This window comes from Gallinula chloropus (assembly GCF_964237585.1).
Source record: "Gallinula chloropus genome assembly, chromosome: Z".
Taxonomy (NCBI): Eukaryota; Metazoa; Chordata; class Aves; order Gruiformes; family Rallidae; genus Gallinula; species Gallinula chloropus.
In genome coordinates this window covers 578,406-601,511 of record NC_140089.1, presented here as the reverse complement: position 1 = coordinate 601,511, position 23,106 = coordinate 578,406, and the positions used below count along the sequence as shown (strand labels likewise).

Here is a 23,106-nt window from a genome sequence, read left to right as displayed (position 1 = left end):
GTGCACTGCACAAAAATCCCTTCACCCTGTGGGACCCCCTTCTGCGGGGAGAGACTCACGCAGCCCCCCCACCCCCAGTTTAACTCCCTCCTTCCCACAGCACGTGGAGGAGCGCAGTTTGATCCCAGTGGATGTGTTAGTGGCACAAACCAGCTGTGCTGCCCGAGGGATGGGATGGGCAGAAGGCTGCAGGATGGAGCCTGGCTGAGCTGTGGGGTGCTGGGACAGAGGGACCAGGCAGGCAGGACGGATGCCGGTCCCACAGCACCTCACCTGTGTGGGGTGCAGAGCAGAGCACCCCAGGCCTTGCACAGAGCTGCTGCACCCCTGAGAGAGCTGCCCCAAGGGCGGGCACACATCCCACCCCAGGACAGGGCATCCCCCCCGCCTCCAGCTGTCCCACCGCCCTCCCTGCAGCCTCTGCTCCCACCCTCCCACGGCTTCCCGAAGGCTCATCAGCGCTGCGGCAGGGCTGCGGGGGGGAGCGGGCTGACATCTCATTGTCTCATCCCCTCCTGCCTGGCTCTCCTCCCCCACCATCCCCACTGCCCTCCTCCCCGCACTCGCGCGCAGACACACATCGTGGGCCCTCTCTGGGGGATGCTCCGGTGCCTGTCAGGCTGAGGCTTCCAATTCTCTGTTTTTTATGCCTCAGTGGTCAGGGTGTCAAGCTCCTGCAGTACGGACCAGCCAGGAGCTCGAGGAGTCACTGAGCACCATCAGCTCGGTGACAGTATTGCTTGCTTCTTAACATACTCTGCATATCCATCAGCCTGGGGGGGAGTTGGGAGGGGGGGGGGAGAAGAGAAGGGAAGGGTGGCAGGAAGGAAAATGAGAGAAAAGAAATAGGAGAGAGGGGAGGAGAAAAGGAGAAGTGGGGGAGACAGAATCAGCCCTGCGAGCACCGTCGCAGCCCTCGGGCAGAGAGACAGCGCAGCCATGAGCCCAGCCCAGCTGCACCAGCGGCTCCTGCCTCCCCCAGGCCCACCGGACACGGGTCCTGACAGCCCCCTCAGCGCCCAGCCCTCACCCCAAACCTCAACCCATCGCCTGCCCGGGGGCACCTGCGAGCCCACGGGCTGAGGAAGGGGTGGCAAGCGCACCCACCCCTCCTCGCGTGGAATGGCAGCCCCCTCCTCATCGCTGAGACACAGACACCGAGCCCGGGGCTCCTGCCAGAGCCAGCCCACCCCCCACAGCAGAGCTGGCCCCGCACTGACACAACATGGGGGTAGCCCAAAATAGGGGCCAGACCCTTCTGCCATCCCCAGAGGTGGAGGTTGGGGCGGGGGGGGAGCATGAAGGACCCCCAGCCAGCCCTGGGAGATGCAGGGTGCCCTGGGGTGGGTGGGAGGACAGAGGCACAGCCCCCCTTCTTGGGGCCTCTGCCCTTCTCTTTTCAAACCACCCAGGACCCCCTTTGCCCAGGCTCTGGACCCAGTTACCCCAGGGTTGCATCCAGCAATTTATTTGCTCCCAAAGGGAAGAAGTGAATGAAGCCCAAATAAATGGAAAAGGGGAAATACTTTCTGCACCGGCTTTGGTTGGGTTTTTTTTTTTGGAGGGTGTGATAGGAGGTGATGGGTTTCAGCCCCCACAAACCGTTTTCGAGCAAAACTTTCCCTTCACACAACAAAATCTTCACTTTTTGATTTTCAGTGGGAAAAAAACCCAACCTCAACAACAAAAGAAGCCAAACAGGTGGTTCTGAGCCCAGTGAGCATCCCGCTCGGCTCCTGAAACACAGCAGGGTGACCTGCAGGAAAAGCTCCATCCAGAAGCCAGGCTGGACACCGGTCACGACGGTTCACGGGACGCCTGGCACTGCTGCTAATGCTGTGCAGTTAATTACAGCATCAGAAGATCCAGGACAAGCAGCAGCAGCTGCTGGTTGTGAGGGGTGAGCAGCACCCTGCCCGCAGCCAAGCCCCCTGCGCCCTCCAACAAACCCAGACAGGCTCCGGAGTAACGTGTCACAGCACCATCCTCTGCTCAAGCTGGAGGAACAACCAGCCGTACGGACAGACACAGAGACCTGCTGATGGGCACACAGGTACCCACACATCCTGCACCCTTAGGGCCTGTGAACCCAGGGGTAAGTCTGCTGCAGGGATCCAGGGGAGCTGGCACCATCACCTCTGACCCATCCCCCAGCGCAGCCACGTGCCCAGCTCCCATCGCCAGTGACGTGTAGCTGTTGGTTACCCCCAGGAGCAGCTGAGGGACAACCAACACCCAAACTTCCACACCTCTGATCCCATAAACCAAACCAGTCTCCACACCAGCCAGTGCTTCTGTCTGTCTGTCTGTCTGTCTGTCTGTCTGTCTGTCACAGCAGTGTTGGGAAGGCTCCTGCCCATGCTCGGATGAGACCTCCTCAAAGTCCCCAGTCCCATCCAGGCTGCCAATTAACTTCTAACGAAGGCTCTCTGCAATGTTATGACCACACAGGTTGGACAGCGCTGCCCCCCCCTTGTTTTACCTTCGCATTAACTACTCCCTGCTCCAAGATGTAACGGTCCTGAGGAGGTTGTCACATCCTCAGGCAGCAGAAAGATGCCGGGTTTTGTAACGCTGCCTCATTTCCAAGGAGCTCCGAGGCGCAGGAGCCCCGTCAGTGACTAACGAGTTGTGGGTTAAGGTGGACGTACCTTGCTGTGAAGTCACTGTACTATTCTCGACCCGTGCTGCCTGCCATAAAATTTTAATGCTGCTCCTGACATGTTTATGGAATGCCTCACCTGGTCTCTGCCGGGTGACAACAAGATTTACACCCGCAATTACCGCCAGCGCCTCGGTTTTAGCTCTGCGCTTTAAACTTCTGTACACAAAGGTGTTTAACTTTCATGCAACAGGGGGAGGTGCTGCCATGGAGAGACCAGACTGGAGCTGCGTCAGGGGGGGATGTATCCCCTTCCACCACAGCTCATCAGCATGGAGGGGGTGCTGGAATTAATGGCCAGGAGGAGTTTACCCCGTCCCTCTCCGGACCGTGCCTGCAGCCGCCTGCTGTCTCCACCAGCCACTGGCACGCAGCCCCTCGGGAGGCCAGGCAGACCCAGCAGCCAGCAGCTGCATGGACAGTGACACCAGGCCCAGCCAGGCACGTCTGGGGCCTCAGCACTGGTGCTGCTGGATGTGGGGCTGGGATCACGGGGCTGGGATCGCGGGGCCAGGAACACGGGTCTGGGAACACGGGGCCGTGATCGCAGTGCCAGCCTCTGCCTCTGCTGCAGCTGCTCCCCCAGACCAGCTCTCAGCTCCCCACAAGCCTGGTCCATGGGGCTGCCCATGACCTTTGCAAAGCTCCACCTCTCTCTGCACCTGGGGAAGGCAAGGGGCACAGGGAGGGTGAGGGGCATGGGGAGGGCGGGAGGCACAGGGAGGACAAGGGGCATGGGGAAGGCAAGGGGCACAGGGAGAGTGAGGGGCATGGGGAGGATGAGTGGCACAAGAAGGATGAGGGGCATGGGGAGGGCGAGGGGCACAGAGCACCCCCCACCCATGCAGGACCTCACTGCCCCATGCTCTTGCACCTGGGCTCTCCATCTGTGCACAGCTCCAGGCACCGGCTCGTCTCTGCTCCGCGCCGACCGCCGGGCAGTGCAGGGATGTAACAGAGGACTTCTGTCTCACAGGAAACATTGAACTTCACAACACGACTTCAAACAGGGGAAAGTGCCAAGAAACAGCTTGTGGGAGGAAATCCTCCAACCTGAGTAACGGGAACCTTGTGCTTGGTCCAGGTGAAAACACCCTGCTCCACCTTCCTCCTGCCTTCCACCTCTCCAAAACTTCAGCCTTTACAGTGATGAGTAATGTGCAGTTACTCTGCCTGCCAGACCAGGCGCTCAGCAGACTCCAGGCTTCAGCCACCCCAGCAATAGCATGTCAGCAGGGTCTGCCTTCCCCTTCCAGATTCTTCTCCCATCACAGGGAGCTGGTGCCAGCACTGAAACGCAGAGACACAGCCCCAGCAGAGATATCAGCTTCCCTTCCGACACCACACACGCTGCAAATGAAGGGCTGAGTGACTGAAGACAGATCACTCCTCACTCGATTTTCATGGCACTGTTTTGGTTTTACACCACATCCACGTTACCATCCGCCTTCTAAGCAGGGAAAAAACCTGTCAGCCAATCCTGGTCAATCGCTGGCATCGCGGCAGCTCGGTCCCTTGGCATGAGGGACTTCTGCTGGCAAACATCCTACAGCCAGAGCCATGCCCAAGCTGTCTGCAGCTGCCTGGCCTGGCCTGAAACAGCTGAGCCAGCCAAAACCATGCCCAGGATGAGGATGAGGATGAGGATGAGGATGAGGATGAGGATGAGGATGAGGATGAGGATGAGGATGAGGACATGCTGTGGGAAATGAAGGATGGACAGGGCATTTCATCCCAGGCTGATGCTTGAAGATACCACAATGCCACAGCACATCTCCTGGGGACCCACAGCCCCCCAACATGTCTCAACAGCCCAGGGCACATTTCCACAGGAGCAGGGCCCTTGCTGAGGGCTGGTATGGTGCCTCCTGACTTCAGCAAGACCGTGCTGAGGCAGCTTCTCTGCACTGAAGCAGGCTGGAAGGAGGACGAGAAGAGGGCGCAGCATCTTCACCCCGCAGCCCAGAGCCGCTCACCAACACAGCAAGAGCCCTTCTCCCTCAGGGCACTGCCAGCCCCACCAGGGAGCAGGCACGAGCCCCTCTCCACGTGAAGCATCCCCATATCCTTGCAAGTTCTCTATCTAAGGGCAAAGGTTCCACGTGGCAAAGCCACCTTGGCTGCTGAGACCGACAGGACTCGGTGCACCTGCTGCGAAGGAGACGCTGACCGGGACCAGAGCGCTGGCCGCTCACACAGGGATCAGGGGTCACAGGCTGCTGCAGTCACAGGTGACAGGCGACTGAGGGGCCACCCAAGCACCCCAGTGCTGTGCTTGCTCTGTGAACACAGGGACACATCCTTCCCCTTGGAGACTTCCCACTTCCCCGCCTGCGCTGCCCCTTTTCCTCTGGCACAGACAGACAGCCCTGGCGCAGGGGACACATCCCCGGGCTCTTCCCAGCTGCACCCCTGGAAGCAGGGGCTTGTTCCCCCTCACACAGCAGCCTTCCCACACAGACTCCGCTCCCTACAGCCCGAGGGCCTCAGCTTCAAAGCACTTTCAGAGGGGAGTTCTGCTGTGGGGACAGCAGGAGGCAGCGCACGGTCCCAGGTGACCTCTGTTGGGTCATTTTGCATACAATTTTCCTCTTAATTTGGTTTTCTTTCCACTACCCTACTTGGTCTCTTTTGAACCAATCGCAGACCCATCGTTGGGTGGGAAAGGGCCTCCAGAGGCCACCCAGTCCCACCCTGCAGTGAGCAGGGACATCTTCCCTAGAGCACGTCACTCACAGCCCCATCCACTCTGACCCTCAATGTCTCCAAGGAAGGGGCCTCCCCCACCTCTCTGGGCACCCTGGGCCAGTGACCCACCACCCTCAGAGGGAAGAACTTCTTCCTCAGGTCTCATCTAAACCTGCCTTCCTCGAGTTTAAACCATTGCCACTCAGCCCATCACTTTCTGCCCTTACACACAGTCCTGCCCAGCTCCCCTGTAGGTCCCTTCAGGGACAGGAAGGGGCTCGGAGCTCTCCCCACAAGCAGCCTTCCCTTCTCTTCTCTTCTCTGGGCTGAGCCAGCCCAGCTCTCCCAGCCTGGCTCCAGAGCTGAGGGGCTCCAGCCTTCCCATCATCTCCATGGCCTCCCCTGGCCCTGCTCCAGCAGGTCCATGTCCTTCTTGTGCTGAGGGCTCCAGAGCTGGACACAGCACTGCAGAGGGGTCTCCTCAGAGCAGGGGGGGACAATCCCCTCTCCATCTGCTGCCCACACTCCTGGGGATGCAGCCCAGGATGGGGTTGGCCTTGGGGGCTCCAGATGCACGTTGGTGGCTCATGTCCAGCTTCTCCCCCACGAGTTCCCCCACATCCCTCCCCTCAGGGCTGCTCTCCAGTCCATCAGCTCTGGGGATGCACCCAGGATGCCGTTGGCCTTCGGGGCTGCCAGTGCCCATGGTTGGCTCATGTCCAGCTCTGTGTCCCTCAGCCCCCCAAGCTGTTTTTGGCAGGGCTGCTCTCCCTCACATCACCCCCAGCCTGTGTTGGTGGCAAGGACTGTCCAGATCCCAGGGCAGACCCTTCTGCCTGTTCTTACTGAGCTCCATGAGCTTTGCTGGGCCCCACCTCTGGCTGGCCCAGGTCCCTCTGGGTGACAACACGTCACCGTATCACACCGCACTGTCATCTATGGCAGTATCTCTCCACTTTCACCTCTTTCAGTAGTTTCAATGTGTCCAGAAACTCCCAGAAAGAGAACACTCAACCCCCAAAACACTGTATTTCAGTTTGAACCACAGAGGTCAGAGCTCCAGAGCTCACTGCAGGGCAGGGGGATGGTGTTCAGATGGGCAGTAACCTCATGTAAGCTCCCTCCAGCCATCGCCCCACAGAGATCAGGCTGACAGGCCTGGAGAGCGACCCCAGCAAGGGGCAAAACTGCTGAGCTCAGAAGTAACTCCCTGCAGAACGGCTACAACACCCCCCAAAATGTCTCTGCTTGAGTCACCGCGCAGCGGCAAAGGGGGGGTGTGGGGTGCCAAGGGTCCTGGGCGCAGGACAGGGCCCCCAGCGTTCCCCCCTCCGTGAAGATCACAGCATCACAAGGCTGGAAAAGCCCTTTAAGCTCATCGAGTCCAACCCTTCCCATCCTGAGCTAAACCAGATCCCTGAGCACCTCATCTCCCCCCTGTTAAACACCCCCAGGGCTGGGGACTCAGCCCCTCCCTGGGCAGCCTGGGCCAGGCCCTGACAGCTCTGCCAGGGAAGAACTTTTCCCTCCCAGCTGAGCTGACCCTGCCCTGGGGCAGCTTGAGCCCATTGCCCCTTGTCCCATCTCCTGTCCCCTGGCTGCAGAGACCATCGCCCACCTCTCTGCACCCTCCTGGCAGGGCAGAGGAGGTGGGGAGAAGGTCTCCCCTCAGCCTCCTCTTCTCCAAATGGAGATGGGAGCTGGAGAAATCCAGTTCATCAGAGGAGAACCTGGGAAGTGCTTCCCAACGCCCCCAAGCCGGGCAGGTACCGGTGCCCGGGGCCGTCCCTGGGCTGGGATGGTGCATGAGCAGCTCCCCATCCCCGGGGATGCTCAGTGGGGACAGCTTGGGCTATAGCCAGGGAAGAGAGGAGCCGTGTCCCCCCTCACCATGGAGCACCTGGCCTTGGGGCCACAGAGCCTGGATGTGACAGGAGCACAGACCCTGCTCTGGGATCGCTGACACCGGCCGCTGCGCTGGGGTGATGCTGCCACGCATGGCACTTCCTCATCCTCCAGCACTTCCTCATCCTCCAGTGCTTCCTCATCCTCCAGCACTTCCTCATCCTCCAGTGCTTCCTCATCCTCCAGAGCTTCCTCATCCTCCAGCGCTTCTTCATCCTCCAGCACTTCCTCACCCACCAGTGCTTCCTCATCCTCCACAGTTTCCTCATCCTCCAGTGCTTCCTCATCCCCCAGCACTTCCTCATCCCCCAGTGCTTCTTCATCCTCCAGCACTTCCTCATCTTCCACCGCTTCCTCACCCTGCAGCACTTCCTCACCCTGCAGCGCTTCCTCACCCTGCAGCGCTTCCTCATCCTCCAGTGCTTCCTCATCCTCCAGCACTTCCTCATCCTCTAGCACTTCCTCATCCCCCAGTGCTTCCTCATCTTCCAGCGTTTCCTCACCCTCCAGCACTTCCTCACCCTCCAGTGCTTCCTCACCCTCCAGTGCTTCCCCATCCTCCAGCACAGCTTGGCAGGGAAGCACCCAGGGGATTTCGGTGGCTGGAGCTGTTCCTGCCCAGCAGGGAAGGTGTGGGGCTGCTCAGGGCAGCGCTGCCGCCAGCTCTTCACACCCAGGGTGCTCCCCAAGTGCTGGCTCCTCTGCACTGGGCACTGACACAGCGCAAGGAGAGGCGGGAGCAGGGGGAGCCCAGCCGGTGCTCTGCCAGCCTGAGGACCCTCGTCACGCCCAGGGGGGTCGTGTTCAGCCCCCTGAGGGGAAGCTGAGCTGGGTTCTGTCCCGTCACGCTCTCCAGCCTTGGAGGCAATGCCCACATGTGGCTCAGGACACCAGGCCCCTTCACTGCTTGTGGGTGCCCCACCTTCCAAATTCGACCTGCAGCCAGAACCGACCCAGGCCCCACAGCTCTGGACACAGCCAGCCTCCTCTCCCTTCCCCAGTACACGGGAGTGACTGGAGTGCCCACAGAGGGGGTGCAGCAGTGTGCCTCACCCACGGCACCATCCCAGCTGCTCTCACAGGGGACACAAACATCTTCAGCAACATCAGAAAACCCAACGGAAACATCAGCCAGAGGCTCTCTGGACTCTCGCTGTTGCTGTTGGCGGTGGTGACAGCGTGTCAGACACGTAACACTGAGCAAACCATCGCAGGGAACAGCCTCTCTGCTCAGCCACCCCCGGTGTCTCTTGCGGGCGCCTCACTGCGCAGTGACACAACAGGAAGGGTCCTGTGCTTCCCCTCTGCACACACAGGGACACTGGACAGAGCCCTGTGCCCTCAGCTGGGCTCCTGCAGCCCCCTCCGACCCCCTTGTCCCTGCGTGCAGGGTGCTGAGTGGCCATGGAGCCACAGGCAGCATCCCTCTGGTGCTGAGCCAGCGCTGCTTCGGGCAGCGCAGCATCCTCCACAAGGATGCTCTGTGAGCACAGCCAAGCAGGAGTCCTGGGAGGGATCCCAAGGCAAGGACTGGACAGCCAGGCAGGACCAGGCGCCTGTGTCACCCCCCCGGTGCCGAAGACCCCCAACACTTCCTGCGGCGAGTGCTGGCTCTGGGGGAAAACCGCTCTCCAAACAGAGCGCTCGCCACTGCCGTCCCACACCGCTCAGCTGCCAGGGCCCCAAACCCCAGCACCGTTCCGGGGTGGGGATGGGGCGGTTTTGGCACTGAGGCCTGGCTGGGAACCCCCCTCCCCCGGCCCTGCCTGGCAGCCCCCCGGCATCGCCGCTGCCGGCTGACGCGACTGATTGATTTGACTGAAGGTAGCCAAACTGTCACTCAGGAAGTGCCCCCTTGGTACCTCTTCTGGCTGGATCTACTTGAGGGTGGGATTGCCTGAGCCGCTCCTGTCAGGGATTTCAAAGGGAACAAGCGGCTGAAGGCGGATCTGACAGCTCGGCCGCCCGAATTAGGGCTATTTGCATGCTAATTTCCACTGTGCTTAACTCACTGGCAGACCTAGAGCGGGAAGCAGCCTCTGCCTGTTTGGAACAATGCTTGACTGATCTAGCTGCGTTAACGAGCAAATTATGGTAATTTTGTTATTACAAATGCATAGAAATTTCCGAAGAGTGGAGCAATACAATATGTTTTCTCTCCTCCTCCTCCTCACTCCTGAATACAGAGCCTTTTGTTTATACACACTTTGCCTCGCTCGCTGAGGTTAGATACGCACAGCGTCTGGCTGCGGAGGGAGGGAGGAGGCAGGAATTAGGGCTGGGGCAGGGGGAGAAGGAGTGGGGATGGGATGGGCTTTGCAAGGGTATGGGATACTGGGAGAGTGATGGAGACACCCAGGACTCACCAACCCCAGCTGAGGATCGGGTCTGTAAGGGGAAGGGGTCCAGGGACAGCAGGTCCAAAGGCTGTTGGTGTCCCAACCTTCTGGCCCCAGCGTAATTTCTAATTTCTACATCAAGCTAATGGAGTAACACCTGACAACTTCATACTGAGACCAGTGTAAATTCTGCCTGTGCTGGGTGCAAGAGCAGTAATTGCATCTCTGAGCGACAAACACCGACCACCTCTCTGGGCTGCAGGACCCCAGCAGCCCCCGTGCCAGGCGTGCGGGAGCGGCGGGCGGGCGCAGGCGCACCGGTCGCTTAACTGCTTCATCATTAATTAAGGGAATCATTTGTCAGTTGACTCGCAATCTGGTATTGCCCCAAGATATTTGCCATGGCACATCACCGGCTCCATCGTACGTGATGGAACTTCTCTGGGGTTCTGAGGCTGTGGGGGGGAGGGCGGGGGGGGCAGCCCCAGACTGGGGGGGAAAAAGCTCAATTTGCCCAACCAGAAAATGGCAAATGTCAGTGTTTCTGTCCTTCAGCAGCGGGGCTGCGGGCTCTGGCAGTGGGTGAATCCATGTGCCTGGGGGTGAAGGTGTTTTTGGGATGCTCTGGGTGGTGGTGGGGTTTGAGCCACACGGGGTGACAGGGCAGAGGAAACACTGGTGCCACAATCCCAGCAGAGCTACAGACCCCACACCAGCATCAGGGAGCTCGGGGAGCCAGGGGGTGAGGGGTGCAGGAGACACCCCGGGCTCCACAGGGGCAGCGTATGTCCCTCTCCGCTCTGCCCTCGGGAGGCCCCAGCTGGAGTCCTGTGTCCAGAGCTGGGGCCCCAGGACAAGAAAGATGTGGGGCTGGTGGAGAGGGGTCAGAGGAGCCACGGAGATGCTCAGAGGGCTGGAGCAGCTCCCCTACGCAGAGAGGCTGAGGGAGCTGGGCTGGGTCAGCCTGGAGAAGAGAAGGCTGTGGGGGGACCTCACTGCAGCCTCCCCGTCCCTGAAGGGACCCCAGGAACAGGAGGGGAATGGGCTTGTTAAAGGGCAGAGACTGGCAGGACAAGGGGGCTGGAGTGAAGCTGGAGGAGGGAAGGGGGAGAGGAGAGACTGGGGGGAAGTTGTTTGCAGAGAGAGTGGTGAGGGGCTGGAAGGGGCTGCCCAGAGAGGGGGTGGGTGCCCCGTCCCTGGGGGTGTTCAAGGCCAGGTTGGCTGGGGCCCTGGGCAACCTTGTGTAGCTCCAGGCCTGGAGGTTGGTGTCCCTGCCTGTGGCAGGGGGTTGGAGCTCTGGGACCCTTGGGGTCCCTCCCAACCCAGACCAGGCTGGGATTCTATGATTCTATGACATTCCCCTTCGCGACGACACGCTCGGGTGTGCAGCCCATTGGATCTGGGCCCTTGATCCAGCACAAGGGACTTGATCCTCCTGTCACCTCCGCTGGCCACAGTGTCCCCACACCCAGGCGGTGCCAGCGTGATGCCACACGTCAGAGGAGGACCCGGCCCGGCACTGCCACCGGTGCCCACGGTCACCCCACACGCTGTGCCTTCCCTGTCTCTGCCACTGCTTTCCACTGGGGGAACCAACCCCTCCACTGCCCCTGGGCTTTATTCCGGAGCTCCTGGTGCCCACTGCTGCCTGCAGACCCCCGTGGGGACACCAGGCTGGGGGTCCTGCCCCCCACTAGCACCCTTCGCAGGCCTCGAGGGGCTGGGGGTGCCATCCCTGGCAGCACAGGCCAGGGAATGTCCCCACCCCACTTCTCCTCTGCAGGGGTTCCTGCTGCCCAGGGGAACACACCCCCCACACCCACGTGCTTTGCTTCCTGGCACCATCCCCTCCGCGCTGCGCCCGGAGCCGGCACCTCAATAACAGACTGCCACCGACACCCCTGCTATTCCTCATGCTTTTCTTTTCAAAGCTGAGTTTTGAATGTCACTGTTTTCAGGTCCCTTTAGTCGGGTAATTGCACATAGGCTTCATATAAAGGAAATTCATTTGTTCAGGGTCACTGCGTGGTTTTTCATTAAAAACAAATTACCGGTGTTCGGGAAGGACATCTGGGTTTCCAGAGCCCCCTTAATGACTGTATCTCCAGCATCACTATTCTGGACAGTGTACCCTTTCCTGTCACCCTCACGGAGCAGAGGGGACAGCGGGGTGAATGACAGTCCCGGGAGGGGGGCAGGGCCAGCGGGGCGGGGGCTCCATCGCTGGAGGGGCCGGGGGGGACTCTGGGTGGCTGCACCAGCACTTCAGATGTGATAACCCGAGTCAGTGTTTGAGTGAACATCGGCAGCCGCTGCAGCAAAACCTCCCCCCAGCTCAGCCACGGCACCCTGGGGCTCAGCCAGGCTGGGGCAGGGCACAGGGTCTGCCCAGACCCCTGCCTGGCCCTCCCTGTCCCATGGGAAGCACCGTGACCCCCCAGCCCTGGCAGGGACCCCAGCAGGATGTGGCTCTGGGGATGGTGATGCTCAGAGCAGGCTCCAGCACTGCTCCTCGTGCCCCACCTCTGTCCCCCTGCCAACAGCCACCAATTCCCCACACTGGGGGACACACACAGACTTTCTGTGTGTCTTGGGAGCCGTCCCATGGACACCAGTAGTGACACACACAGAGACCTGACCCGGTGCTGGACACAGGCTGGTGGTGTGCGGGGCCACAGAGGAGCAACACAACACCCCAGGCAAGCATCCCCTGTCCCTGTCCCCAGGCCATGCCCAGCCAGCCACACAGCAGGGTCCAGGGGGAGCCACAGTGCTGGGGACACGGTCCAGCCTCCCAAAAGCAAGGGAAGCAGGGCCATGGTGACCCACAGACCATCGCTCAAGCAGCTGCGCTCCCTTCTGACTGCCACCCCTCACCTAAAACCCCTGCCATCACCCCTGACCTCAAATCCCTGCCATCACCCCTGAACCTCAAATCCCTGCCATCACCCCTGACCTCAAATCCCTGCCATCTCCACACCTCTCAGTAGAGCTGCCACACTCCGAAAGCCAAGCCAGCAAACACAGGGGTGAAGAGAGCTCAGCTGGCAGAAGACAGCACCCCCTCCATCACAGGAGCCCAGCAGCCCTGGGGCTGCCTCTGTGGGAAGGAGCAAGCCGAGGGGGTGGCAGCAGGGCCCGGGCTGCAAGTGCTGATGGACTGAGAAGATGTGGCTGCGTCCTGCCTGCCCTTCCCGGGAGACAAGAGGGGAGATGCTGGGAAAGCAGTGCTCTGGACTAAGGGGGGACCTTATTGAAGTTTATCAATCTCTTAAGTATGGGACCCAGGGGCCATGGGCAGCCTCTGCTCAGTGTCTGTGGGGACAGGACAAGGGGCGATGGGCTCAAGTTGGAGCCCAGGGAGTTCCCCCCCAATGTGGGGAAGAACTTCTTGGCGGTGAGGGTGAGGGAGCCCTGGGACAGGCTGCCCAGGGGGTGTGGAGTCTCCTTCTCTGGAGAGATCCCAGCCCCTGTCCTAGGGACCCTGCTTGGGCAGGGGTGGGACCCCATGGGCTCTGGAGGCCCCTTCCAACCCCTGTGATTCTGTGATTCCCAGTGAGGGACACTGTGGGCACCACCACAGGAGAACAGGTAACAGTAATGCCAAATTAAACCAGGGGGTAACTCCTGCATGTGGCATCTCATTAACCTGTGGGGTTCTGTGCCCCAAGGTGGCACTGAGACCACAAATCCAGTGGGAATCGAGTGGATTAAACCTCTGAATAGATAAAGAGAACCCCCAGGGAGCTACACTAGGCAAAACAAGCCCTTACACGGGATGCAAACTCTCCTGATTCGGGGCAGAGGCCACCAGACGATGAGGATTAGAGACACAACCACCTTGGACAAGCTGCTCCAGGCTCTGCTGTGCCCCTGCCTGGCTGTGGGCGGGTGAGGACAGGGGCTGGCAGCAGCTGCTCCCCGTGTCCTCTCACAACAGGGTGCTGCTGGTCTCCTGCCGGCTCCAGCACCTCAGGGGACAGTTACCAACGGTCACCAGCTCCGTGTCAAGTCCCCCCAGCTCCTCCCTGTCCACACAGGCTGCCAGGGCAGGAGGCAGGAGAGGCACAGAGCACAGAGCACGGAGCCCAGGCACAGGGGAGGCTGAGCTGGGCACCAGGAGCAGCACAGCTGGGGCGCAGCGGGGTGAGCCCGTGGCTCTGGGTGGAGGATGGAGGGAGCGGGGCGACTGCTGCCCCACACTGCGCAGAGACGGGGCACCGCAGGGCGGCAGCGGCTCCGGCACGGCCCCATCAGCCTCCCGGGGATGCCAGAGCTTCCTCATCCTCCAGCACTTCCTCACCCCCCAGCACTTCCTCATCCTCCAGCGCTTCCTCATCCCCCAGTGCTTCATCATCCGCACTTCCTCATCCTCCAGCACTTCCTCATCCTCCAGCGCTTCCTCATCCTCCAGAGCTTCCTCACCCCCCAGCGCTTCCTCACCCCCCAGCGCTTCCTCACCCCTCAGAGCTTCCTCACCCTCCAGCGCTTCCTCATCCCCCAGTGCTTCCTCATCCCCCAGTGCTTCTTCATCATCCGCACTTCCTCATCCTCCAGCGCTTCCTCATCCTCCAGCACTTCCTCATCCTCCAGTGCTTCCTCATCCTCCACAGTTTCCTCATCCTCCAGCGCTTCCTCATCCTCCAGCACTTCCTCACCCCCCAGTGCTTCCTCACCCTCCAGCGCTTCCTCATCCTCCAGTGCTTCCTCATCCCCCAGCGCTTCCCCATCCTCCAGCACTTTCTCAGCATCCAGCGCTTCCTCATTCTCCAAGCACTTCCTCATCCTCCAGTGGTTCCTCATCAGGATCTGGAGCTGGGCTGTCCCACTGGTGCACTGTGGGGAGCACTGGTACCTCTGCTCTCCAGACCTGTGCCAACAGCTGCTGGCTCCATCTCTGCCCCCACTACTGGATCAGAGTCACGAGCTCCTGGCTCTGCAGCACATTTTCAGCACTGCCAGGTCACAACATCGCACGTGGGTCATTCCAGGGTGGAGGGTACCTGGGAGGATCACTGCAGGATCACCACCAACGCCACAGAAGGATGCTCAGGGCTTCACCCAGCCCAGCCTTAAAAACCCTCAGGTGTGCAGACACACAGCCCACTGCGCCAGCTCTCTCACCCCTGGGCCCTCCTCATGGGACAGAGCCTGAACCTTCCCCAGCACCCAGCCTGCATCCTGCTTCTTCCACCCCTCAGTACTGGGGCCCCAAACTGCACTGTTCCTGTTGCCAGCTGAGGGGGACAGACCCTGCCCCGGGATGCTGCTGGCCATCCCTGCTGCCATCACGCCCTCCAGCCGATGCTCGCTCCCAGAGCCCTCCAGCAGCCAGTCGATCCTCTGTCCCTCTTGATGCAAAGCATCCCCCCGATCAGGGTCTTCCATTTGCCTGTGCTGGTGCCTCCCTGTGACATCCCCCCGGGCCTCAGGCTGAGGGCACTGCTCGGACTGGCCTCACCACAGAACCCCATGGACTGTCTGCACTCCTGTTTGCCAACAACGATGCTAAATGGGCACAACCCCATCAAGAATCACAGTCACTGGGTCAGAAAAGACCCTTCTGATCACTGAGTCCACCCGTCCCTGTCCTGTGCTAAACCAGATCTCTGAGCACCTCATCTCCCCCCTGTTAAACACCCCCAGGGCTGGGGACTCAGCCCCTCCCTGGGCAGCCTGGGCCAGGCCCTGACAGCTCTGCCAGGGAAGAACTTTCCCCTCCCATCCGATCTGAACCCATGCCACACTTACTCAGCACTGCCACACATGCTGCTGGCATGGCATCCGTGTCACCTCCAGGCCTCACCACCCAGCCAGCTGTTTGCCCACCCCACAGCACCCTACGTGTCCCCTGTGCCGCCAGCACATGGGGCCCCACCGCAGCCACAGCAGCTCCTCTCCAGCCACACTGCCAGGGTGATGGGTGCTGAAGGCAGGAGGAGTGTGCCTGGCCCCCAGCACACAGAGGGAAGATGCTGACAGGCACCTCGAGCGATGGCAGACCTCAGGGGTGAAGCTTCAGACCAAAATCAATGCTGTTTATTTGGCTGGCTCTTTTGGAGGGAAGTTGTTGCTTCATCCACTCTCTGGGCCCCGGCGGATGCTGAGGAGCCACGAGAAAGGGAAACCCCTCCTGACACACCACTCTGTGCAGGGGAGGGAGGGCGGGGATCTGAGAGGGGCTTTTGGCAGGCACAGGGGGGATGGGGGGGAAAATGATCCAGGGGCAGGGGGGGACGTGATCCTGGCTCCATCCTCACTGTCAGGAGAGGCAGGGACAGGGCAAAGCTGAAGGGGAAGAAGCGTTGTGAGATAAGAGGAGATAAGCAGCTGAATCCACACAGCTCCTGACTCCAGCTCAGGCACGCTGGGGAGCCAGACAGCTCCCAGGGGAGACCCCCAGACGCAGGACAAACCCCCCAGCAGAGCGGGCAGGGACGGGGTACACACAGCCACGGCAGCCCCAGCAAGCAGGCAGCAGAGCACCGCCTGCCTCTCATCATGTACACGTCTGTCTCTGCCGCATCTGTGAGCACGGAGCTCACACCATCACTTAATGGCCAGCAGAAACACATGCCCAGCGATTAAAAACCTTACTGAGGAAGCACATTTCCAGCAGAGGCTCTGAAAACTGCAAAGAGACAGCAGCAGGTCGTGAAATGAATTCCTGGGGCCGGGAATGACAGACACCTGCCCTGACCCCTCTCTCAGAATGTGCCCAAAGCACCGGCCCTGAGCCGTCCCTGCCCCCTGGGTCAGCCCTGGGGATGCTGGTGCTCTTCCCAGCAAGGGTCTGAGACTGGTCCTGCGGAAGACAGGAGTGAAAGGAGGATTGAGAAGGTGTGTTTTGGATGCTAGTTAGCAAATTCTCACTTAAATGAGAAGGAGAACCTACAGGAATTGCTGCTGACCTTCACACTAGCTGGAGCAGAAGGTTGTTATTAAAGGAAGCGGTGAGAGGAACAGTGCAGTTACTCAATATAATGGGTCACACCAGCCTAGGTGTAGTTAAAAATAAAATCTATTACCTGGGGAAATCGGCTCGGGCGACTTCTCCATCTCCAAACCCTCACTGCATCTCCTCTGCAGCTGAGCGCTGTCCAGCCCTGTGCCCCAGGGTGCCACCAGCAGCTCCTGGTGTGTGGAATCCCACCACCCCAGGAAAGGAGTGCCCTTGGGCTGGGCACTGGGGAGGCCGCAGCTGGAGTGCTGGGCCCAGTGCTGGGCCCCTCACTGCCAGAAGGACATGGAGGGCCTGGAGCGAGTGCAGAGAAGGGCAACCAGGCTGGGGAAGGGGCTGGAGGGCAAATCCTCTGAGGAGCGGCTGAGGGAGCTGGGGGTGTTGAGCCTGGAGAAGAGGAGGCTGAGGGGAGCCCTTCTCCCCACCTCCCCTGCCCTGCCAGGAGGGTGCAGAGAGGTGGGCGATGGTCTCTGCAGCCAGGGGCCAGGAGATGGGACAAGGGGCAATGGGCTCAAGCTGCCCCAGGGCAGGGTCAGCTCAGCTGGGAGGGAAAAGTTCTTCCCTGGCAGAGCTGTCAGGGCCTGGCCCAGGCTGCCCAGGGAGGGGCTGAGTCCCCAGCCCTGGGGGTGTTTAACAGGGGGGAGATGAGGTGCTCAGGGAGCTGGTTTAGCACAGGATGGGAATGGCTGGACTCAATGGGCTTAAAGGGCTTTTCCAGCCCTGTGACTCTGTGTGAAGGAAGAGCAGGTATTCTCCCCAACTGGGTAAGGGTTGGGGGCTCACACCAGACTGTTGGTGTTCTGAAAGGCAGCAGCAGCTTCCCACAGTGTTTCTGAAGGCCTCCAAAACCTCCACGTTCACCAGGAATGACGTGTCCAGTGTACCTGCTGAGGTTCATCCTCAGCAGGGGGATGTGTCTGGAGCATCCCAGGACGGATGCTCCCCAGACCGTAAGGGAGGAGTGCGGTGTCTGGTCAGGCTGAACGGGGCCTGTGCTGCCAAACCCAGGCCGGCAGCCGGCTGTGCCATGACTGCCAGGCCCAAGGCACGTCCTGTGCCACCAGACACAGCCTGAGGCGTACCACACCTCTGGCTCTGCTCAAAACAGGCTGGCTCTCAACTCTCTGCTTTTCATTCTCATTCTCAGGCTCATAGAATCCCAGCCTGGTCTGGGCTGGGAGGGACCCCAAGGGTCCCAGAGCTCCAACCCCCTGCCACAGGCAGGGACACCAACCTCCAGGCCTGGAGCTACACAAGGTTGCCCAGGGCCCCAGCCAACCTGGCCTTGAACACCCCCAGGGACGGGGCACCCACCCCCTCTCTGGGCAGCCCCTTCCAGCCCCTCACCACTCTCTCTGCAAACAACTTCCCCCCAGTATCTAATCTAAACCAACCTTCCTTAATCTAAACCTTCCTTCCTGTCCCTGCTCCTCTCCCAGCTGCTCTGGTCCCCTCAGCAGCTCCTCCTGGGGTTACATTCTCTGGGTAACAATTCTCCTCCACACACCCCACAACCCAACTTCTGTACTCAGTTTCTACTTTGACACATGAAGCAGCCACGTTTGTATTAACACCATCTGCAGAACACAACCAAGGCTGGCAACACAGTCCAGCCCACAGGACCCTGGAAGCCGGATCACCATCACCAATCCCCACCTTCCTACTGCTGGTGTTTCTTTCCCAGCCGCTGCCTCGGGGCCAGGAGAGGACAGCTGAAAGGCCCCTTGAGGGACTTTCCTCAGGGACTCTCTGACCTTGCTGACTCCCAAAAGCCAGCTGGGGTGGCCTGAAGGGCTTGGAGAGCAGCAGGGGAAGGAGTGAGAAGACCCGAGTTATGCCCGTTTCTCAGATCATTCAGTGCTCAGGGGCTGGACTCGGGGTTTGAATCACAGAACCACAGCAGCATCTGATCACCCGTGCCGGGGCTGGGGACAGCCCACCCAGTGCTCCCACCACGGCGTGCCCACCTCTCTCTGCCAGCACCCCGACACTGCCAGCACCCCAACTCTGCCAGCACCCCAACACTGCCAGCACCCCAACTCTGCCAGCACCCTGACACTGCCAGCACCCCAACACTGCCAGCACCCCAACTCTGCCAGTACCCCAACACTGCCAACACCCCAACTCTGCCAGCACCCTGACACTGCCAGCACCCCAACACTGCCAGCACCCCAACTCTGCCAACACCCCAACACTGCCAGTACCCCAACTCTGCCAGCACCCTGACACTGCCAGCACCCTGACACTGCCAGCACCCCAACACTGCCAACACCCTGACACAGCCAGCACCCCAACTCTGCCAGCACCCCAACACTGCCAGCACCCCAACACTGCCAGCACCCCAACTCTGCCAGCACCCTGACACTGCCAACACCCCAACACTGCCAGCACCCCAACTCTGCCAGCACCCCAACTCTGCCAGCACCCCAACACTGACAGCATCCCCAACACTGCCAACACCCCGACACTGCCAGCACCCCAACTCTGCCAGCACCCTGACACTGCCAGCACCCCAACTCTGCCAGCACCCCAACTCTGCCAGCACCCTGACACTGCCAGCACCCCAACACTGCCAGCACCCCGACTCTGCCAGCACCCCAACTCTGCCAGCACCCCAACACTGCCAGCACCCCGACTCTGCCAGCACCCCAACTCTGCCAACACCCCAACACTGCCAGCACCCCAACACTGCCAGCACCCTGACACTGCCAGCACCCCAACACTGACAGCACTCCAACACTGCCAGCACCCCAACTCTGCCAGCCTCCCACAGGGCACACGCAGATCCACAGCCAACAGAGACAGGGGGCTGCCCTGATGGCACCACACTGCCCACCCTGGGGTCCTGCGTGTCCCCTGCCCCCACACAGGCCGGTGCTGGCCGCTCTTCTGGCTCCAGGAAGGGAAGTCAATTGCAGGGTATCCCAAGGACAATCCAGCGTCCCCAGGAGCCAGCTGGGTGGGAAAGGGAAATGCTGAGGTTGGGACATGTCCATCCCCCATGGGACGATGGCCTCACGGCTGGCATGCCACTGAGGGACCTGGAGGGACCAGGCAGGTTGGGGAGCATGTCCAAAGGGAAGAGCCCCACGCAGTCCCACCTGGAGCCATCCCCAAGCTCCCCCCAGCGAGGGCAGGGGCTCTGTCTGCACCCCAGGGCCAACGATTCGCTTTGGCGGTCTGCAGGCCTGGCCTCCCTTCAGCAGGACCACTGAGACCCCCCCCCTTCCCCTTCAGCGCTGCCCCGCGCCCGCCTCCCCGCGCTCTTCCTCCCCAAACGCCGCCTCCTCCCTCCCCCATCCCTCTCCTCCCCGCTCCCCGCTCTGCAGACTCACCAGGCACCATTCCCGTCAGCGCCGGAGCCGAGTAGCTGCCCTGTCCGGCCGGGGGGACGTGGGGAGGGTATCCTGGGAGGGTTGTGCTTGCCAGATCACGACCTGAGGAATCAAACCAGCAAATCACCCTGTGAGCGCTGCGAGCAGAGGACACAGTTCAGCATCTCCCCAAGCGCCCAGAGCGCAGCCCCTGCGTCTGTCACCGCTGCTGGGCGCGGGGTCTGCAGCCGGGCAGGGAGGGGAGCGAGGGGAAGGGGCAGAGGGGAGCTCTGTGGGGACCCCCACGCACCCGCCGCAGCTCCGGCGTCTCCTCCTATTCCCGAGCTCCTCCGACACTGTGGAACAACACTGATCTTAGGAGCATTTTCCCAGAAAACCCTCCAGGAAATCACAGCCCACGGGGCGATGGCTGGCAGAGAATCACAAAATCACAGAATCACAGTGGTTGGGAGGGTCCCCCAGAGCCCATGGGGTCCCACCCCCTGCCCAAGCAGGGTCCCTAGGACAGGGTCTGGAATCTCTCCAGAGAAGGAGACTCCACACCCCCTGGGCAGCCTGTCCCAGGGCTCCCTCACCGCCAAGAAGTTCTTCCCCACATTGGGGGGAACTCCCTGGGCTCCAACTTGAGCCCATCGCCCCTTGTCCTGTCCCCACAGACACTGAGCAGAGGCTGCCCATGGCCCCTGGGTCCCACCCTTCAGCTCTTGATCCCCATTGATCAGATCCCCTCTCAGGCTTCTCCTCTGCAGGCTGAACAGCCCCAGCTCCCTCAGCCTTTCCTCCCAGGGGAGATGCTCCAGGCCCTTCATCCCCTTCGCAGCCTCCTCTGGACTCTCTCCAGGAGATCCCTGGCTGGTTGATCCCAGGGAGCCCAGCACTGGACACAACACTCCAGGTGGGGCCTGAGCAGGGCAGAGCAGAGGGGGAGGATCCCCTCCTGTCACCTGCTGCCCACACTCCTCCGGATGCCCCCAGGATCCCATTGTCTCTCTCAGCCCCAGGGCACACTGCTGGCTCATGGCCACCCTGTCACCCACCAGCACCCCCAGGTCCTTCTCCACAGAGCTCCTCTCCAGCAGGTCACCCCCAGCCTGTCCTGATTCCAGCAGTTATTCCTTCCCAGGTGCCAGACTCTCCACTTGCTTTTGTTAAACCTCATCTGGTTTCTCCCTGCCCAGCTCTCCAGCCTGTCCAGGTCAAATCTAAGTGCAGCACAGGATGGTGGGTTTGTACCTTTTTGTTGTTTGAAAGTAACAAAACTGAACCAAACATGAGACACTGAGATGTGAAGGTACTGAAATCCTGGTTTGCTGTGGTGCAGCTTCACAGCACAGTCTGGCCAGGCACTCTTAGCCCACGGACACAGGTATTTTTATTCAGGTGCCCCTGGTCTTCCACAGCAATAACCCTGGGGAAGCAGGCAGGGGGGTGTCCCACTTCCCTCTGCCCCTTGATGTGGGGCTGGGGTTCCCCCTCTCCCCCCCAGACCCCAGGTGCAGCTCCCAGTGCTGCCACAGACACATCACTGCCTGTGGAGCGAAGGGGAGAGGTGCTGGAGAAGCGATGCCCAGGCCCTGCCTGGACCCTGCCTCCTGTGCGGCCATCCCAGGATGGTGGGTGCTGCAGCAGGGATGCAGGGAAATCACTGCTGGCTGTGGCCACAGGCTGTCTGCCAGGAGAAGGGGATGTTCCCCTGGCCCCGCCAGCAAGGAGCCACCCCTCACCACAGGAGGAAACCCGGAGCCCACCCACGGTCTGCTGGACCCCCACGGCATACCCGGGCCGGTCACGTACCCGGCTGGAGTTGCCTTTGGAGAGCCCTTGGCTGCACGGTGGCACCACAGCCACGTCTGCAGCAGGACATGGGGGGTCACCCCTCTGGTGACCGTCACATGCAGGGCTCAGGCCACCACTCTGCCCCATCCATCTGCTGCCAATGCCTCCACCACCCTGCCCCACAGCTCGGGCAGAGCCAGGGGACCCTCCCAGTGAGCCCCGGCACCCCTGGCTCTCCACAGGCTGTGGCACAGGCACCGAGCTGGGAAAAGCTGAGCGAGCACTTCGGGCAAGGGGAAGGGGCTGCAGGCTGCAGGCAGGATGGGAGGACGCATCCTCACACTGCTCCCTCTGCTCCAGCCATCTCCAAGACCCCAAACTAGCCGGTTACCCAGCAGAACCCACAGCCAGCGCCAGACCCTTCACCAAGATGTGGCATTTCAGTGTCAAGACCCATTATTTCAGCACCACAGGCCGGACGGGATGCACAGATCCTCTCCAAACTGCCATCCGTTGGCACTTCATTTTATGATGCTGTTTTTCTCCAAGTTTCTAGAGCTTGGAGAGGTTGGAACTAAACGTTTTCCCAGGAGCCAAACCCGCTGTTTGAACTATTTTGGTTGGCAGAGACTTAGAGCCACGGCTTCACTTTGAAACGATCTAAAAATAAGATTTAAAACTCTTCCTCTTTATCCTTATCTTCAAAGAAATGAGGCAAGAGACGGGGACAGAGGTTCTTGCAAATTGCATCTCACCACCCCTGGGTCACGGCCACCAATGCCACTTCCCCACCACCCTGCCAGAGACAGGGGTCCGTGCCGGAGCGCTCCGGCACGCTGGCGTGCAGGCGTCGTCGCAATGATCTCTCAGCACATGCCCCACTTTCCTCAGCGCTCTGCATCCGCGAATCAGGAGGTGAGCTGTTCCTCTCAGGCCCTTCCTACGGAATATTTATGGTGCATCCACCTCCTGAAAGGATTTCAGGTTCAAAACAATTGATTAATTCGCTCCCTGGTTCCAGGGGGGGGGACAGACCCCTGCCTGCAGCACGTCGTGAATGCTCATTATCCGGCGCAGGCAGGGAGCGGCGCGTGCAGATGACAATGTTCTCCCCCCGTCGCTGCCCTCCTTCCTCCTCTCCTGCACAAAACTAAACGCTGGCTGCACCAGCACCAGGGCCTGGGGAAGGTGGAAACCCCCACAAGCTCCTCACACTTGTCCTGAGGGGTTCAGTCGCAGTGCTGGCAGGGAGCCTGGGTCCCTGGCCAAGGGCTGCCCCGATGCCAGGAAGCATCTCCCAGCCCACCCCCTGCACTGGTGCTGCCATTTGGGACCCCCTCCATTCCTGCCTTCCTCCTCAGCAGCATGGCACTGCAGGATGGCTCAACACCCTGTCTCCCAAAGGCCAAGGGAGCAAGTCTGCCCCCCACCCCCACACAC

At 60.8% G+C, this 23,106-nt stretch overlaps 1 protein-coding gene across 9 annotated transcripts in view; it reads right to left on the bottom strand.

Moving 5' to 3' along the window:
* The window catches only part of PAX5 (paired box 5), a gene marked incomplete at both ends in the record, with an annotated part of 127,537 nt that overhangs the window by 9,379 nt on the left and 95,052 nt on the right, over positions 1-23,106 (bottom strand). For 5 of the 9 annotated variants that reach the window (XM_084279027.1, XM_084279028.1, XM_084279029.1 and 2 more), the window contains one exon: positions 19,891-19,992. The exons of the other annotated variants lie outside the window; for them this stretch is intronic. In XM_084279027.1, the coding sequence (XP_084135153.1) occupies positions 19,891-19,992 (102 nt within the window). The remainder of the gene's footprint in view (positions 1-19,890; positions 19,993-23,106) is intronic. 9 annotated transcript variants of the gene reach the window in all.